The sequence below is a fragment of the Tyto alba genome, unplaced genomic scaffold (assembly GCF_018691265.1).
Source record: "Tyto alba isolate M040663 unplaced genomic scaffold, T.alba_DEE_v4.0 Super-Scaffold_41, whole genome shotgun sequence".
NCBI lineage: Eukaryota > Metazoa > Chordata > Aves > Strigiformes > Tytonidae > Tyto > Tyto alba.
This window is the reverse complement of record NW_024881317.1, coordinates 1,493,888-1,512,624: the sequence shown is the minus strand read 5'-3', so window position 1 is coordinate 1,512,624 and position 18,737 is coordinate 1,493,888. Positions and strand designations below refer to the sequence as shown.

At 42.5% G+C, this 18,737-nt stretch overlaps 1 protein-coding gene across 6 annotated transcripts; it reads left to right on the top strand.

Moving 5' to 3' along the window:
* The first annotated feature begins 1,008 nt into the window (after positions 1-1,008).
* KIF23 (kinesin family member 23) lies at positions 1,009-18,496 on the top strand. Of its 6 annotated transcripts, none has more exons than XM_042804239.1 (24): positions 1,009-1,114; positions 1,215-1,284; positions 1,388-1,516; positions 2,850-2,955; positions 3,653-3,789; positions 4,475-4,584; positions 5,171-5,341; positions 6,288-6,329; positions 6,765-6,877; positions 7,019-7,140; positions 7,669-7,771; positions 8,107-8,186; positions 8,277-8,396; positions 8,915-9,074; positions 9,615-9,782; positions 10,015-10,172; positions 10,556-10,729; positions 11,421-11,600; positions 11,971-12,276; positions 14,205-14,435; positions 15,504-15,586; positions 15,873-15,954; positions 16,071-16,141; positions 17,704-18,496. In XM_042804239.1, the coding sequence occupies exons 1-24, from the start codon at positions 1,104-1,106 to the stop codon at positions 17,717-17,719; spliced, it is 2,943 nt and encodes a 980-aa protein (XP_042660173.1). In that variant the 5' UTR covers positions 1,009-1,103; the 3' UTR covers positions 17,720-18,496. The 6 variants fall into 6 exon arrangements, with proteins under 6 accessions (XP_042660173.1, XP_042660176.1, XP_042660177.1 ...); XM_042804240.1 differs by having other exon boundaries at positions 1,015-1,114; positions 1,218-1,284; XM_042804242.1 differs by lacking the exon at positions 6,288-6,329.
* Positions 18,497-18,737: the final 241 nt, after the last annotated feature.

Genomic DNA, 18,737 nt, shown 5'->3' with positions numbered 1-18,737 from the left:
GGGCTCCGGCTCTGCTCCTCGGTTCCATTTGGGCCGGTTGTCTCCTTGATGGGTGTTACGAAGAACATCCAGAAATGTGTGTTTCGGTGTATTTTAAAACGCTGTTTAAGAAGCAAAAGTTGCACTAGGTTGCTGACTTCTGCTAGCGGTCACAGTGAAAAATAAAACACAGTTTATTGGGATTTATTTCTTTGGATTTTTTTTTTTTTTCCCCTTAAGGGTGTAAGCTTATTTGATGTAGTTAACTTGCACTAAAACTGAGAATTGACCGGAGTCTGTGGTGTAAGAAAGATTGAGTTCAACCCGCTGGAGGCCTTTAGAGCTGCTACCCAGGGTTAAACCCCGAGTTACCCCGTCCTTCACCCCAGTTTCCCCATTTGAATTAGCAGAGCATTTCCTCCTCAGGAAGTCAGGTCTCGAAATGAACTTGTTTGGCTGTTTTTTTTTTTTTTTTTCACCCACGTCTTCACAATTTAGGCTTTGTTTTCCATTTCCTCCGGGCTGGGGATAAACCGATTTTCCCCCCCCAGCCCGGCAGCAGTTTTGCCCCGGCGGATTCGCGGGATTACACCTCTCCTCCCAAACCCCCAATTTTTATTGACGCCGAGCGGATAAAACCGGGTGATGACGCGCCCAGGCCCAGCGCGAGGCCCCCGGTGCGGCGGTTTCTGCCGTTTCCGTGAGGCGGGGCCCGGCGCCGGGCCGAGGGCGGGATTCGAACCCGCGGCAACCGCTCACGGAGTGCACCAGGCCCAGCAGGGGGGGCGCCCGCGCTCCGGGCCGCCTCCCTTCGCCGTCGCCACAGCAACGCGCGCGGCCCCGCCCCCCTCCCCCGGGAGTGGGTGGTTGGTTGGTTGGTTGGTTGGTTGGTTGGTTGGTTGGTTGGTTGGTTGGTTGGTTGGTTGGTTGGTTGGTTGGTTGGTTGGTTGGTTGGGGGGGAGGAAGGGGCGGGTTCGCCCGCTGCGCGCGCGCTGATTGGTTCGATTTGAATCGGAGCGCCGCGCGCGGGTGGGCGGCGCTGCCGGTCCCTCAGCTCAGAGCCTCTGGCGGCCGCTACCGCCGCTGTCGCGATATCCGCGCCGCCGACGCCGCTCCCCCGCGACATGAAGCCGCCGTAAGTTCCTCCCCCCCCACACACACACACTCCCCCTCCCCCTGAGGCGGCCGCGGGGTCCGGTGGAGCCGCCCCTCACGCCTCTCCCGCCCTCACACAGCAGGGCCAAGCCGCCGCGGAGGCCGGCGCTGAAGAAACCGTCCAACCCCGCCCTGAAGGACCCGGTGGGGGTGAGTGAGGGGCCGGGGGAGGGGGCCCGGGCCCGCTGCCGCCCTTCGGGGCTGCGCTGAGGGACGGCGGGCCCCGCCTGTGCCTGTGTGTCCCTTCCCCCAGGTGTACTGCAGGGTGAGGCCGCTCAGCCGCTCCGACCAGGAGTGCTGCATCGAGGTGATCAACGAGACCACCGTCCAGATCCACCCGCCCGATGGCTACCGGGTCTTCCGCAACGGGGAGTACCGCGAGGTAACGGCCCCGCGTCTCCCCTCCGCCCCGGGGCTGTGCCCGGCTGGAGGGGCCGCCTGCGATTGGGGATCGAGGGGGCTTTTTCCCCGCTGTCGGTGTTTTCCGCCGGCTTTGCGGCGTGTGAAGCGCCAGTTGGCGCTTTGCGGCTTTTAAAAACCGGCTAGAGCAACCACGCGCCGTTTCGTGAGCCGTGCTCCACGTGCGGAAAGGCTTCTGCGGGGCGGAGGAGGAGGGTAAAAGGAGCAAAAGCAAAGCTGGCAAGTATTTAGACTGCTTGCAGGGCTTTTTCACGTAGAACTGAGTGGAAGAAACCATCTCTGAGATTAAACCAGGCACAAATTAACGGTTGATTTATCCCAAACTGAAGTTGGGCAGAAAGCAATGTTTCCGTATTTCGAGAATAGGGGCGCGAAGCTCTAGATTATGTACACAAAGTGGTGAAACGTCATGAAATGCAGAAAAGTTGGCAGCAGGTCACAGGGCAGTTTATATTGTTACTTGATCAATACCCATGTTTCCTAGAAATGGAGCGCTGAGGTCGCGCACAGAATAAGGAGCCAGAGTTTTGTAGCACTAAATATGATTTGGTAGTGAAACAGTTAACTACAGGTTCCACACCCAGTGCTGTAACTCAAAATGAGAAGGGCTCCTGGTGTTTTTAAGAAAAGAAAAGTGTTAGTTGGGTTGTAGAATACTTTGTTTCCCATTTCAGTATGGGAAGTTCTTATATGAAGAACATAAAGTGATCTTCAGAGGCTTAAATGAAATAAGCAAAGATTTAATTAAAAGGTTGGTAAACAAACCTTTGCTCAAAAACTTAAAATTCTGATATTTACATAAGCAAATGTTTTGATTGAAAAGCAACCAGAATTGTCAGGGGAAAAAAAAAAAAAAGTATATTGAAAAACTCTGGCTGGAAAAAAGACACAAGCTTAAAACAAAATGGTTAAATGCTGGAACAACTCGACTTTGGCCATTGTGGGTGTTCCTTTTGCTCAGTGCTTGTGTAGATTATGGTGGGGGCCCAAAGAGAAATTTGAGCTTGAAGCTGTAAATTGTGAGATTCTGTAGTTGCTGGGATGCCAGGCTTTGTGATCGTTCTGGTTATGTCTGGACTTAAGCTCTGTGGGAATGAGGCTCTTGCTGCTCTTCATTATGCACATCCTATTCTCGGAATAGGAGATGGAGCAAGTGCCCATGTTCAAACACTGGTATTATCTTAAAGTAGAATATCATCCTGGTAAGCTGATGGAAAGCAGCCCTAGGGTGTAAAGCAACGGATTTTTGGACAGGGAAACTTAATGTTTAGGGTGGTATATCTTCTTTTCTACAGACGCAGTACTCATTTAAAGAAGTGTTTGGCACCCTTGTTGTTCAGAAGGAGCTTTTTGACGTGGTGGCTAAACCTCTAGTGGAAGATCTCATTCGTGGGAAAAATGGTAAGCAATCTCTACCACTTTTCTCTATGTGTACCATGCAGTTTCGGATGTTGCTATGATTTCGAGCATGTCTCAAGGTTTCTTGGCTTGTCTAGGTAGAAACATGCATGCCTTGTTTGCAATGAGAATAGCTCCCCTCTACCACATCCTGGAAAAGCTCTTCTTGGCTTTCATTACTTCTAAACCTATTTACCTTTGTTATGATGTGAGTGTTACTTGTGGCAAGGTCTAATCTTTTTGTACACTGTTAACTGGTCTTTCTGCGGAAAAGTGTGACTTATCCACCTAAAGGCTGGCTACAGAAATCAGTTTATAGGGCTTGATCTCCTGGACATGGTTTGATATCACAGTGCTGGTCCTTGAAGTATCTGGCTTATGTCGGACTCCTCAGTGACACTCATAACAAATCAGCCTCCTACACCTGGGACTTAGTGGCTTCCAACTGTGTTCTTCCCCAGGGAGGGTGATAGGGGCTGTCAGTTGTAGTTGAAGTGGCTGTCAGTGAGATGCGAACACTAGCGTTGACAGTGGCTTTTGATGGGCTGGAATAGTTTACAGTTAACAGTTCAAAAGGAGTCATTGTTTTTCCCAAATACATTTGATCTGGGCAAGCCAGGGCGCGTGATTACAAGGGAGCGGTTTTTTGAGACAGCAAGCCTTGCTTGCTGGCATTACCTAACTTTCCTGTTCCTCCTAGGTCTCCTTTTTACATATGGTGTGACAGGCAGCGGGAAAACACACACCATGACAGGATCTCCTGGTGATGGAGGACTTCTCCCGCGGTGTTTGGATATGATCTTCAACAGCATAGGACCATTCCAGGCCAAGCGATTTGTGAGTAGTTTTACACCAAATTCTTCACGCCGTTGCTTGTATCAGCCTAAAAACACGAGAGGGAAATGTTCTGTTCAAAGTGTGTCTCTCCTGGCTAGTCATGTGACTGGAGCACTTTAATAAGAAAACCAACTGAAAAACAGCCCATTCCCATGAGGTCTGAAGAGCAGGGCCAAGGAGGCAGGCGTAGTGGCTAGGACGGACATTTCATGAAGATGTATTGTCTGGCTATCCTTATAATTGTTGCTTGTTGTCTAATTAACGTCTTTAAAACAATAGAAAAGGAAAGAGGAAGCTTTCTGAGTTATGGCATGAAATTTCACCGCAAGATTCAAAAGCCACAGAAAACTCTTATCTAAAGATAAAACAATATAGGACATGATGTGATGCTTTTCTTGTGGGCAGACATCTCTGGATTTTTGATATCTAAATATGTTTGAAATAATGCTGGAAGTCTTTTCCTTGGTAGCGTGCTAGCTTGGGAGCTTTTATGAAATAACTGTTATGTTGGAAATATCTGTTTTCTGTCAGATCTACTTCGCATTAGCCAGCAGATCGAGTGTTAGTTTGGGGCATGGTATCTGCTGGTTGCTAGACAGCTTGATCAAATAATTTGTTTTGCTGGCCAATGCCTTATGTTCTCTAGTGTTTGTCATTATATTGTCTAAACATGCTCATTGCTCAGGTTTTTAAGCTTGATGACAAGAATGGTGTGGATGTTCAGTGTGAAGTAGATGCTCTATTAGAGCGCCAGAAAAGAGATGCCATGCCTGTTCCAAAAACTCCATCTGGCAAGTAAGTAACTAATGTAACATGCGGAATGAATTTAGTTAATAAAAATGTTATTCTGTGACTGTGGTTTTAACTTACCTTGGTCTCTTTGTCCTTCCCTTGAAAAAATGAAAGAAAAATACTAATGGAAAGTTAGTATATTTCATGTGGTTTGAGGAATAGTATAATTAATTATTTTGATTAGAAGACTTAGAATCAGGCAACAGAAGTCTGGTTTTACTGTTAACCAGTAAAATGCTGTGACTTTGCTGGGCAGGTATACTGTGAAGTTATACTTGGGGGTATTTTGCAAAACAGTGAGACTGCTGACTGGAGGATAGAAATGCTGACTGTCTGGGAATTTTGCAGGGCATTTCTTACTCCAGCCGTGTACAGCAGTGTCAGATGAAAGCTTATCTACTTAAGTTTTTCGGAGTGCTTTTTTTAATCTAATGTGACTGGCTGTGTTGTCATTAGTTGCTAGCGTGAGCACTTCCATACTCAAATCATGCTATCTGTCAGTAGATCTGCCTTTCAACCGTGTAGTTACTACCTGACATGTTAGCTGGCTGTGGATGCTCCACTACAATCAGTTGTGTGTGTCCAACAGGCGACAAATGGATCCAGAATTTGCTGATATGATCAACGTGCAAGATCACTGCAAAGTGGAAGAAGTGGATGAAGATAATGTTTACAGTGTCTTTGTCTCCTATATTGAGATCTACAACAACTACATATATGACCTCTTGGAGGAAGCTCCCTTCGAGCCTATAAAACCCAAGTTAGTTTGATGAATGCCGTTATTCCTTCAGTTACGCTTGTTTGGGAACTACAGTATGTCTTTGCAGCTGTAGTCTTGGCGAGTCTGGCTCCGTTCATAGGAACCACTTAAAAAAATCATGTGAAAAAGGTGATGGCAAAGGAGTCCAGACAATAGTACTTCAGTGTGCCGAGTACTGCTAGTTGTTCTGTTGCTGCTAAGACTTGGCGCTCCCTATCTCATTATAATGGAAGATTAGTAAGCAGATATTTAATTTGTTAGGCAGTGTGTTGTATTCCCGCTGAGTTTCTAAGTCTGTTCATGCTATTCTGAGTACTGTTCCTAGCAGGTGACTGCAACTTGAAGAGTAAGCCACTCCATGACTGACACATTTTTTCCTGGAAACAGTGTATTGAGCGAAAGTTGCTATTTTATTGTTACTTTACAGTTAATGCAAGCTTGCAAGTTATTTGACCAGATGTCAGTAATTTCCATAAAACCAGAAATGAATTCTCATAAATGACATTCTGGGTATTTTTTGGAAGGGGGTGTATTCGGCTGATGTCTAAAATCAGTAAGTCTTGAGAAAAAATGATCTGCAAATTAAACTTTGAATACCTTTTTTAAAAATTCTAAATCCATTAAAGAAAACCCTATGCCTGTCCATTAGTATGTGTTAATTAGAGTTGGCTGATTAACAAAGACTAACTAGAGCAAAGCATGCTATGTCTCTGAAGCAACAAGAGCTGTCTCCAGGATACTGATTTGAAAAGGGTTTGAATGTCTGTGGATGCTTTTTAAAGTATAATAAAATTATTTAGTTTAGTATTGTGCTTATGTCCAAAAGTCAGCCTATGAAGAATCTTAGATTATTTCTATTTATGGAAGCTACAGTGTATTATATATGAAAAGATGTTTAGACACAGGCTGAATGACTTAATATTTTTTAACCCTGTTTTTTTGGTAGGTGGAACAATTGCAACACTCCTGTGCGAAATGGTGACTTTATGTATGTGCATAAGCATATTACTCCCAATATTAAAACGTGAAATTTTCTTTTAGTAGAAGCAAAAAATAAACTCAGACTGACTCCCTATCTCTTCTTGCTTTACTAGTGAATATAGATCACTGAAGCCATCTTGCTTCTATATGCATGTAGAAAAACAATAGCTGCCATCCAAACCCATGATTTCCAGTAAGAACTGCAATTAAACATAGCTTCTAAATTAAAGCAGTAGCTGAAGTGTAACTAATCTTGGCTGAGTGTGTGTCCATGTACTTGCACTTCCTCTTCCATCTGGTGTATGGATAATTGACATATTCAGTCTGAATTCTGTACTTAAACAAAAGAAAATTTGCATGGTACAATGTATTGTTGTACATAAAACTCCACTCAAATGTGTTTTGGTTTTTTTTTTTTTTTTGTTTTGTTTTGTTCTCTAAGACCTCCACAATCCAAAATCCTTCGTGAGGACCAGAATCACAACATGTATGTCACAGGATGCACAGAAGTAGAGGTGAAATCTACAGAAGAAGCTTTTGAAGTGTTTTGGAGAGGTAAATCTTAGAATATGGCTTCTTAAATTCAGTACAGATGTGTAATACTTGACGTGATCATGCTGAAAGCAGTTGGCTTTGCCAGCTGGCAAGTCTGTTGAATAAAACGGGTTTTGGAGGGATTGTTTTTGTTTGAAACAGGTCAAAAGAAGAGGCGTATCGCAAACACTCAGCTGAATCGAGAATCCAGTCGCTCTCACAGTGTTTTTATAATAAAGCTGGCTCAGGCACCCCTGGATGCAGATGGAGATAACGTGCTACAGGTGAGTTCTGGGGCAGGCTGTTACAGGAGAACTGTGTGTGCCATGTGTAGGTGTGAGCAAAGGTGGTGAACCTTGGAGCATGGCCTATTGAAACAGTCACCGTGTCTTGAGTGTTAGCAATTTTCTTGTGAAGGAAATCAAAATGACTGTATTTTGAGTCTTTGACAGAATTGGTCTCCTTTTTGTAATGGAAGTAGAGCATTAAAACGGAGTGTGAATCTGCTTATTCCTTTGTTTTTTGCCTCTGCTTCTTCTGAGCAAAAACTTAATCTAAAACTTAAAGGATTTGAATGAGCACAGTTGTTATATCTATCTTGTGGCCCAAGACAGAAGGCATCTGCTGAACTTTTTATCAAGAAAAGCTAGTGGTGTGCAGCTTCATGCATTAAAGGCTATAAAACCACCCTCAGACTTTAAATAAAGGTGCAATACATATTCTTTTTAAGTCCGCATGTTATTTTAGGTTTGGGGGGGTGTGTGGAATATAGAGCTAATCACTAGCCTAACGTAATTTGTTTTCCATAATAGGAGAAAGAACAGATCACTTTGAGCCAGCTGTCTTTAGTTGATCTGGCTGGAAGTGAAAGAACTAACAGAACAAAAGCTGAAGGGAACAGGCTGCGAGAAGCAGGTACGTACCACCTTTAGACAGCCTGGTAATTTTATGTGTCAATGTATGCTTGTATTAATTATGTCTCCCAGTAAAGACATAGTAAGAAGAACTGAAGTGTTCTGTTCTGATGTTCAGTTGTCTGATGACCTCAAATCCTCCAGTTTGGAAACGAGAAGATTTTCGTAGCACTTATTCTGATACTTGAGTTAATTAGAGCAGTTATCTGTAACAAATATAACTTAAGTCCAGGCAATTTATTCTTAAGTAAACTGCTGAATAATTTGGGAACGTAATCCAAATGGCTGCTTACAGAGTTTTGTCTTGTGTGTGTTTTGTTTTGTTTTTTATTTAAGGTAATATTAATCAGTCACTAATGACATTAAGGACATGTATTGAAGTTCTACGGGAAAACCAGATGTATGGAACAAATAAGGTATACAATCTGTTATCTAATTATCTTTTGATTTGATGATGATCTGGTGTAACGAATGCTTACTAGGTCTTTCATGTACTTTATCTTAAGATGGTTCCGTACAGAGATTCCAAACTGACTCATCTCTTCAAGAACTATTTTGATGGTGAAGGAAAAGTGCGTATGATTGTCTGCGTTAATCCTAAAGCTGAGGACTACGAGGAAAGCTTGGTAACATCCTTGCAGATCTTCCCTCGTTCCCTCCTACTCTTCTTTCATCTTTATCACTGAATTCATGTTTAGTAGATGAGAGGAATGATAATTTTTGTTGCACTTCAGGTAATCAAATACAATATTGTAGGGCAAATGTGCCCTGGAGGTCTTATTTTTTTTCTTAGAAATGAGAACTGTTCCTTGCTAGTAAAACAGGATGAGTTTCTCTTGTCTACAGAAGTCCAGATATCCATACTTAGGTGCTTAATCTCTCCTGTGACAGTACTTGCAAAAACTTCAGTTCTCTGCACAGTTGATTTCATGGTTCTCTGGGGGGCTGAGGTCAGGGAGGTGTTACTGGCAGGTTTCTGGGTGCTCTGCCGCAGAATCACAAGCTATCCAGCTGGGATCTACCCAGATTATAGCTTGATCACGTCTCCTCTGATACTCCCATTGACCTAAAATATCCCTTTCAAACGTCCGTTGGACTCCTCGCAGGTGGATTTGTTGTTAAGCTGGCTTTTGTCCTTCTGTAGCAAGTCATGCGCTTTGCAGAAATGACCCAGGAAGTGGAAGTGGCGAGACCTGTTGACAGACCGCTCTGCGGCTTAACGCCGGGACGGCGCTTCAGGAATCAGGCCTTCAGGGAGGAGCTGTCGCGGAAATTGGAGATGCGGGGCGGCCCAATCAATGGAGGTAAAAGCTAGAATGCTAGGTGATTGCAGCACAGTCCTTTTCTGTTAGGAGTTGAAGGCTATTTTAAAACAAATTATTTGAACCTTGGAAGTGCAAAAGGACCTTGAACTGTTAGTTTGTGAGCCTTCTCTGCAATAGGTACTGCTGTCTTCCTACTGCAGTGCTAAACCCAGTCACGGGGTAAGTCTCAAAGTAATTCTTTGTTACTGGTGATGAGTTCAATTCATGGTTCCATTATTGCAGCTCTTGAAAGGAAATTGTGCCGCGGATGATACTTTGATGTTTTTGTATGCTTAGGGCCTACTTTGGAATGAAGAGTTGCCTTGGAGGTATTATAAAGCAATGAATCGGGAATGTCACATTTAATCTTTTCTCCACACTGTCATCTCTTCTGAAAACTTCTAGTTCTCATTAATTATTCTTAAGTTCTGTCTGCTTCGGGGTGCTGTGGAATGAATGATCTGTGGCTGCGCATTGTCAAATGGAATTTTTCCTGTTCTGTAGCTTGCTGACAGACTTCCTTGGCTTTAAATCTTACAGAAACAGAAGAGCAATCTGTTACAGAAATGTTTTTGCAGAACTTTCCTCCGTTGCCTTCATGTGAGCTATTGGATGTTAATGATGATCAAACACTTCCAAAGCTTATTGAAGTCCTGGAAAAACGCCATAAACTACGACAAATGTTGTCAGAGGAGTTTGCCAAAAACGGTAAGAATTTGAACATCAGCGCGGAGCTAGATTTTTGGGGCCCTTATTAACTACGCAAGGGATCTCTTCTGTACCAACGTGAAGTAAGTATCTTGTCTAGATAGATCATTTAAGAAACCTTTTTTTGAGGTAATGAGATAGCTGGTACCGTTAAACCGGTAGGAGAAAAACAGAACTGCTTTTGATATTATGGAGATACAGTGAGAAGATAAAAATATTGATTCTTTTGCAGTGCTTGCATTTAAAACAATGCTGCAAGAATTTGACTCCAGTGTTGCATCCAAGGAAAACTATATTCAAGGAAAACTGTCTGAAAAGGAGAAAGCAATAGCAGGACAGAAAATGGAGCTGGAACGCCTGGAGAAGAAAATTAAAACTTTGGAATACAAGGTCAGTGTTTTTTCATTGCCTCTAAAGCTAAGCACGAAATGCATTTTCTACGTACTGTTTCGCGAGCTTCTTGATCTCAGAAGTTGCTTGCGAGATGGGTATTAAAAACAAGATTAAAAGTCTTTTGTGGAGAACTTTACAGAACGCTTAGCTTTTTGGCTTTCTTATGAGGTGAGGCTTTTCGTAATACATTTAGATGGACAATTTATAGGAAAGTTGTAAAATCTCTGAAACTTTTTGGAACGCAGACTGTTTATCTGGGTATATTTGTACAACGGCTGATGTATTCTAGTGCATGTTAACAATCAAATATAACTAGCAATTCTGGGTTTAGATGGTTGCGCCCTTAAGCAGCGTAGCCAAGTCCTTCCTCTCTTCTCCAGATTGAGATTTTGGAGAAAACTGCGACAATTTATGAAGAAGACAAGCGTAATCTTCAGCAAGAACTAGAAAGCAAGAGCCAGAAATTGCAACGTCAGGCTTCTGACAAGCGTAGGTTAGAGGCACGATTGCAAGGCATGGTGGCAGAAACAACCATGAAATGGGAGAAGGAGTGTGTAAGTAGACTGCCATATCTATTAGAAGTGTGTAATGGAATAATGCTGGGAGGAGCCGGGCAGCTTGGTTTTGAGAGGGATTTTTATGTAGTAGAAGCATTAAGAATGGAGATGTGTTTGACATTAATTATGGACTAGAACAGACATTTTGAATCTTTATAAATATGGTATGATAAGATACATTCCTCGAAGATTTTTGGTGCAGCTAGAGCAGCTCTCTTAAGCACCATGTCACTCTGTTTCAATATCTAGAATTTGTTCTTTTGGGTCTGTGGCATGCTACCTAAGGAGTGATTCTCTGGTTCTGTCAGTTGTCAGTAGAAGCCTAATGTCTGGGTTTCCCCTTTTTCCTCACGTGAACTCTTGCTCAGCTCTGCACTTCACAAGCAGTAAGGAAAGGAAATCTGAGGGATTAACTCTTTACTGCTGCAGTACCACTGTTAGAACTGTAGTTAGACATGCTCCCATTTGTCATAATTTAGGAATTAAAATGATTATGGCATTAAACATGGTACCGTTTTTATAATCTGGAAAGTCTTTCTTTAGCTTGATATGTCATTTCCAATAGCTTGTATCTCAGTGGGGAAGAACTTAATTCCATGTGGAATATGCAATTGCCTTCAAACTCTCAGCACAATTACTTGTGCTTTCGTGGAAGGTGCTTCATGCTTTTCCTCACTTGTCTTTGTAGGAGCGTCGTGTAGCAGCAAAGCAGCTGGAGATGCAGAACAAACTTTGGGTCAAAGACGAAAAACTGAAGCAACTGAAGGCCATTGTTACTGAACCAAAAAATGAAAAGCCAGAAAGGCCTTCACGAGAGAGAGACCGGGAGAAGCCTGTCCAGAGATCAGTGTCTCCTTCACCAGTACCTGTAAGTTGCCTTTAAAACACTTCTCGATTTAAGGAAAAGTGTATTTGTAAGAACGAAGCGCAGGCCACTTCTCTTTAGTGGCTAGAAAATAGTTCCCAAGCACAGAATTTGGATAACTTAAACTTGCTTTGAATTCTTTGTCTCCTGTTGTATTTATCAGTGCTCTTTATTCATGCTTCTACCTTCTAATGCTACTAGTATTGGAAGAATACCCGATTCTTAATGCAGTCACTGCAACAACACCACCTCTCCAAAACCATAAGCTTGAATAGCCGAATTGGCACTCTGCACGTTGTCAGTATTCATTGTTTTGTTGCCTTATTGCTTGACAGTTCTGTATGTTCACTAACTTCTTTCCCATTCTTTCTAGCCTTCTAGTAACTTTATTACTCAGGTCCCTAACAGCCAGCGGCTCGTGAGCAACCCGCAGGTGCACAGACGTTCTAATTCTTGTAGCAGCATTTCTGTGGCATCCTGTGTTATGGAATGGGAGCAGAAAACCCCTTCGCACAAGCATACCAATGGCACTTCTAATGCAAGGAGTAGACAACAAGAACCAGAACAAAGTAGAGACTATAACACTTCAGACAAAAGGCGAGGGATGTGCTGGACTGGAGTCATTGAGGTTCCCAGGCGTAGAGATGAGCTAGAAATAGAAGAGGATCAATGCTGCAGGGTTAGTGCTGCTCCTGTCAAAAGCTAAATGTAGTATTGCTTAGTCTGGCTCAAAAGCTCAATACGACTGCTCTCTTACATTGAGCACACCTAACATAGATCGGAGTTTTCCCCTAAATGTATTTCTCGTAGGATAGTAACTGTTTCCAAATCGAGTCTCACTACTCATTTTCTTTCGATTTCTTAACTTGACGTTTAGAAACTCCTTAAAACCAGCGTGTGTATTTCTTGCTGGCACGTAGATAGCACTTGTAACGAAGTCTGAACTAGCTAAACCCTTTCTCTGGCTATGAGTGTCCTTGTGTTTGAACTTCTGTCTGTCTCCTCAAATCTGTCTTGCAGCCTGCGATTTACCATAGTCTGTTTGGGCAGCTTAAAAGGTGGTTTTTGAACCATGTCTGCAAATGTCTACTGGAAATAGTGCTTGGACAAACATCTCACTTGTGTGACTGTTAACTTTAACTCTCTTAGAATAGTCTTCCTTAATTTTCACAGCTGCATTAAAACTGGGGGCTTTGCTTACAGGTGGGAGACTTTTTTTTTTTTTTTTCATTGAACTTGATGCGTGCAAATGTTTGTACTGGTGGTGTCTCTGTCACCTTATAGCACTGTCGCAGTGGCTCAGGTAAATCAGAGAATTGTATGACCCCAGCCTCCTGAGAGGAGGAAAGTTTATCATGGTATAATTAATTTCTGAGAGTATTCTCAAAATTTCTGTTACTTGCTGGCCCTTTGAAGTCAGGGACGTGCTTTTAAGGAAATGCTATTCCAATTAACTAATACATGAAGCACAGTCAGCAGAGTAAGGGATGTGGTCTCTGCTACAGTAAAATGTGACCAGTAGTAGCGTGCCCCCTACTTATGCCTCTAAGGCACCTTGGCAGAACTGTTTTAAAAAAACATCAATGGAAGTAAGTACTTGCCCAATAAAAGGAGGGGAAAAAGTATTGAAATTATTTCTTTTGTTTTTTGTTTTAATAGAAGATTTTTGCTGAAAGCCACATTTCCCTATCTACATTTAATTTTTAAGAGCGGCTTTAGACTTACTTATAAGAGCTTATCTTTAAAGGTTGCAGCCAATCTCATGTCTGTTGTCAAAGAAACCCTAATCGATGCTCATCGCTTGAAAATACGGTGGATGGGATTTGCATTCACAGGCTTGGGTTATGTAACCTCACTGTGATTCAGAGGCCTCTAAAATTAGTGTGTCAATGGAACAGAGTCCACAAATACTCTTTCAAAAGCCCATTCAAAGATACTGAAGGGACCCAGGTTTTTAAGCAAGATTGCAGAATGTTCTGATTTTCCTGAGCAACTGACAATAATGTTCATGAAATAAAAAACACATGAACTTCAATCATTTCTCATGCATTTCCAACAGCTGAGTTCGGAAGCAATAGCGGTAGCGCAGGGGATGGTTCCTCTGCTCTGTTTACTGGGACGTGTTCTGAGGTCTCTCATCCTTTAGAGATGTTGGAAATCCATACTCGGGCTGCTTGCTTTGCTACTGCAGAAATACATTTTGGCTCATGAATGCATCCATGGAAACATAAATTTCTCTTTTTCTGGTTGGTTAATATGTTCGTAGCAATCTGTTTTGATTTGGAAGCTCAGGAGGAACGTTACTAAACATAAAGATATCCTCCATGAGGAAACTACCTAGGTGTGGAATGCAACAGATTGGATAACACTTAGCTAAAATTTACAAGAAAGAGGAATTGGCACAGGAATAATCCATTAATAATTTTATGCAAGGCTCTTGGTAATGGTGCCTTGCAGGATGCACTCTGAAAGCACTTTAGGAAACGAAGCTTTGATCTTCATACAAACACATCTTAACCAGACCTGCAAAGTTCACTTCTGCTAATGATATCCTCGGAGAGATTTACTGTGTGCTGATTTCTTCTGATTCTCTTCCACTCTGATCAGAATGCACCTCCGGTTCGCCTCAGACACAGACGGTCACGCTCAGCTGGGGAGAGATGGGTAGATCATAAGCCACCTTCTAATCTGCCCACTGAAACAGTCATGCAGCCACATGTCCCTCATGCCATCACGGTAGCGGCTGCAAGTGAAAAGGCACTAGCTAAGTGTGACAAGTATATGCTGACGCACCAGGAGCTAGCCTCTGATGGGGAGATTGAAACAAAACTAATTAAGGTAAAGCAAATGCCTTCCTTGTAAACTTGTGATAACCCTGTCAGAACCTATTTCTGGCAATGTATTTGTGCTATGGGCTTACTGGCTTGCAAAAGGGTATGTTCGACTCGGTCTGCTAAGAGATTTAATTTGAAAGTTTTGTGCAGCTGGATTCAAGGGAGCTTTTAGATTCTGAAAATACTTTCCTTGAACTTTGTCATTACTTCATATAAACCATTACAAGCTTGGTTATCTCAGTCACTGTTTTCCTTGAAAGTAATTAAGTTATTTTTTTTCCTCTAGTAAAAATGCAATAATCCATTTATAGCAAAAGTTTCTTAGGCTGGTGGTGGCAGCTAATCTTGTGGAGTCAGTCTTGTCGGAGTGATGTTATTTGATTTCCACTAGTGGTATGAGTAAGCTTGCTGCACTGACGGATGCTCAAATGCTCCAGGACATAATTTCTAGTAGTCAACTGACAAACAAATTGGTGAGACAGCCTAGGCTTTGAACGCTTGCAATGTTTGTGTCCCAAAACGCTGACTGTACTTACCTAAGGCAAGTCGAGAGCTCTTTGTAATTTGTAGCAAGAAGCTTTTGGTTCTTTTTTCCTACAGTCACAGGCCTTCCAATATTGCTTTTTTTTTCTTTTTTCTTTTTTAGTTTTATGAAAGCTCTCACTGCTGTACGGTAACTTTGTAGTTTCCAGCGATGGTTCCAAAAGGCTTGCATAGCTGACAAACATACCTGTTCATGCTGCAGAATGGAACTGTCGAAACTAAGCCTCTGACATGGTTTCTGTGATATTAGTCGTCATTACCACGTAGGAATCTTTGTCATCGTAGTGACTGCTCTATGGGTCTCTTGCATGATCATCAGGGCAGATGGTGTTCACTCTTTATTGTCCTGTGTCTAGTAAGAGAAGAGATGTGATGGGAGAGAGCATATCTGTGCACGTATGCTTGCTGGCTACTAGCCTGCAAGGAAGGGACAGTTGCAAGCACTTAGGTTTCCGTGTGACAACCGCTGCTGTTGCCATCATACTGACCTCCTCGTGACTGTACCTTCTTAACTGCTTTTGGTTTCCAGGGTGATGTTTTCAAAACCAGGGGTGGTGGCCAGGCTGTGCAGTTCACAGAGATAGAGACTTTGAAGCAAGAATCTCCGACTGGGTGAGTTGTGGTCTTAATTTTAGGTTCTGGCACTGCTGGAGATACGTAGCTCCAATAGTGCCTGTGTAACCACTTCTGGTCCGAGTGATTGAACAGAAGTTGTTGCATCTAACTTGAAATCATCTAAAAGTAACTCAGAGGCTCATGGATATTGTAGATGCTTTTAAGGCTGGTCTGCTGCTGAGAGCAAAGTACTTACTTAGAAAGTATCAAATGTGTTCTCTTGTGTATGAGAATCTACCAAAATACATGACACTTGTAACTTTTTCTCCACATACTCTTTCAGTCGAAAGCGAAGATCATCACCTTCTAATCCTGACCCACCCGAGGATGCTGCAGACTCTGAATGGACTGATGTAGAAACCAGAGTAAGCTAAAAAGGAAGAAGGGGGACATCTCGTGCTTGATCTGGATGAGAGCTGGGGTAATGGTGACAGCTGGGGTGGGGGTTAGCAAGAGAGACTGATTTTCTGTATCTTCTCAGTGTTCTGTGGCAGTGGAGATGAGGGCAGGATCAGCTCTTGGACCTGGATATCAGCATCACGCTCAGCCCAAGTAAGTGCATCTCTCCTTTGTAGCTGGGGTGTTGCATTCTCTTCCCTGGTAACATTTGAAGCGAGAATTTGTTTATTTTTTTCCCCCCTTGACCTTGCTGCCCTTCCCACTTTAGGTTTGGAATGCATACCTCTTTAATAGTGTAAGATAAGCAGGCCTATTCAGTGTTGAAACTGCTGACAGATCTGTAGGAGACTAAGCAGAATTATTAACTTGAATTTTGGGTAAAACTCTGGCCTGCAGTGCAGTGAGCAGAATGTCGGGTTTGATCTTGTGCTATCTTGGCTGTAAAAAGCCACGAGCGGTAGGATGCCTGGCAGGTCCAGGGTGGCATCGGGTTAGGGATGGCAGTGACACAAAGTACTAAGCTTATCCCTCTTCTTCCCCCTCCTGCCTCTCCCAGATGCTGATGTAGTAAAATACATACATTTTTATATCTTTGGATAAATTTAATCCAAGTAAAGTTACAGATACCTTCGTATTCACTTCAGTATAGTTTAGGGAAACTGAGGCATCTGTGGGATATAACTCTGGCATACTTGAATGTAGCTCCTATTCCAGCTGCTGCCTGCTGTGTAATTGTCAAGGTACCTTCTAAGGAAGCATGAGCTCTAGTCATGCTAGAAGAAATTCCTCTCTTTCAAATGCATAGATAATAGTCTGAATTCTTCAGGGCTGTCTTATCGTTCTTTGATGTGGTGGCATCAGTGGTGGTTGCACACATAAATGCAAGCTTACCAAATCACAAGTCCCAATTTCTAGCAAAAAGTCCAAACAATCCAGCAGTTTGTAAGGCTAATGCCTAACAGTTGATCCCCTGTGTCTAACATAACACTTCAGTGACAGAAGATATGCTTCAGATCAGTTAGTTTTGTTAAACAAGGTGTTGCAGAACAGAATTCAATATCCAGATGTGGCGTCTTGCAGATAGATGCTGGCGGTGCTGTGGAAGTCACCTGTTCAGCTCAGGGGAAGAAAATTTGCAGTTTTGCAAGACATGTTTACAGGCAGGAGAAAGGGCTGGAGAGGTAAAGAGGTTTCTGTGAAGCCAAAATCAGCTAAACTTATTGCTTTTGCAATCCAAAAAGTTTAGAACTACAGTGGAAGGGTATTTCGGAAAGTATCTGAAATCAGGAATCCCCCTTTCAGAGAAGGTCACAAATATGCGCCTTTCATATATTGTTACGTCTCTTCTTAGAAACTGAGACCTGCTCAAGGTGGCTACTGCTGTTTGCAGCCTTGCCACAGCCTTGTAATATTGTAGTAAATCCTTCAGTATGCCTGTGCATTGAGTTCAAGCTTGCATTTATTTTAACTTATTATGTAATTTAAATTAAAATTTGCTCACAGCTGTCTAAAACATAAAGTGAAATACAAGTGTTTCTTGATAAATAAGGTCTTTAGTTTTCTTGTGTTAATTGTTGCATTTCTGAGCATAGGAAGTATGTGAGACACACATATACAGCAGAATAGGTAAATAGGCTGTTGACTACTACTTGGCCAAAACTGCTGCTGTGTGAAATCTGACGGTTGCTCGTGGTTTCTTTTCTTTCCTTTTTTAGGCGAAGAAAGCCATGAACTTAACCGTACTACTGCGTTGGAATGCTCTTGATTTTCGTCAGACTGATGCCAGTGATAAACTTGATAAAAATTGCTTTGTTATTACTACAGGCTTATATTTTTATAATGGCCTGTGCTGAGCAATGGTTAAATGGGAGCTACTTCTTGCGATCCCAAAGAAGCGTGCATGTGGGGTGTGTATATTTTCAATAGATGTAGAGGGGTTCTGCCATTGTTTCCCCTGGTCTTCTGAAGAACACCTTGTGTCTTGTATGTATGAAGCCCTTGTCATTAAGCTGTATCTTTATAGACTAATGAGGCAAGGCTTTTGCCTTGCATATTTTTTTCATCTTTTTATAGTGCAAAATACTTCTATTCTGGTCACTATCCCTTCCTTGTCAGGTCCTCTGTTTTGAAGAGGCATAAATGCTGCTATTTATTTAGATGCAGTAACGCACTTTAAGAGCGTTTCTATGCCATTTCATATTTTATTATAACTAGCAACAGCTTGGTAATACGGATTTCTTCTTGGAAGAATTACTTTTTGATTATTTAATATGCAAATCAGCTTCTGAAAACACTTCAGTCTTCAAACCTTCATAGTAACGAAGCAAGAATACTGATATGAAGAGTAATGGTGACTTGACCTCCGACCTACTTGATTTTGTAGTGCAAGTAAATACCTATTTTACATCTGTAGATATATGGGCTAAAAGGGTAACTTGCTCACAGATGTGGTGACAACTTTTATATGTGTGGCTCTGTAAACTTGTTGAAATAAATACTTTTATTCAATGGCTGTTACAAACCGTGTTTTTGTTACTTAGAGGTATGGTAAGCTACAGAAACTAAGGTAAGCACCACAGCGTCTTGACTGTGTCCAGTGCAAGGAGCTGTGAATGAATGTACCTTCTGGGATGCTTCTGAAGTTTAAACCAAGGAATCTGCTTGGATCCCAAGATACGTTTTGGACAAGCTGATCTTCGTGTCTGCAAATTGCTTTCAAGGGCAGCTGGTTCCATTTTGAGTGTGTCGT

What these genes read in the sequence shown, in the direction of transcription:
- KIF23 (XM_042804239.1), top strand. An exon ending in TCTCATTCGTGGGAAAAATG is followed by an intron (nt 2,956 to 3,652) that starts GTAAGCAATCTC and finishes TGTTCCTCCTAG; the next exon opens with GTCTCCTTTTTACATATGGT. An exon ending in TTTTGAAGTGTTTTGGAGAG is followed by an intron (nt 6,878 to 7,018) that starts GTAAATCTTAGA and finishes TGTTTGAAACAG; the next exon opens with GTCAAAAGAAGAGGCGTATC.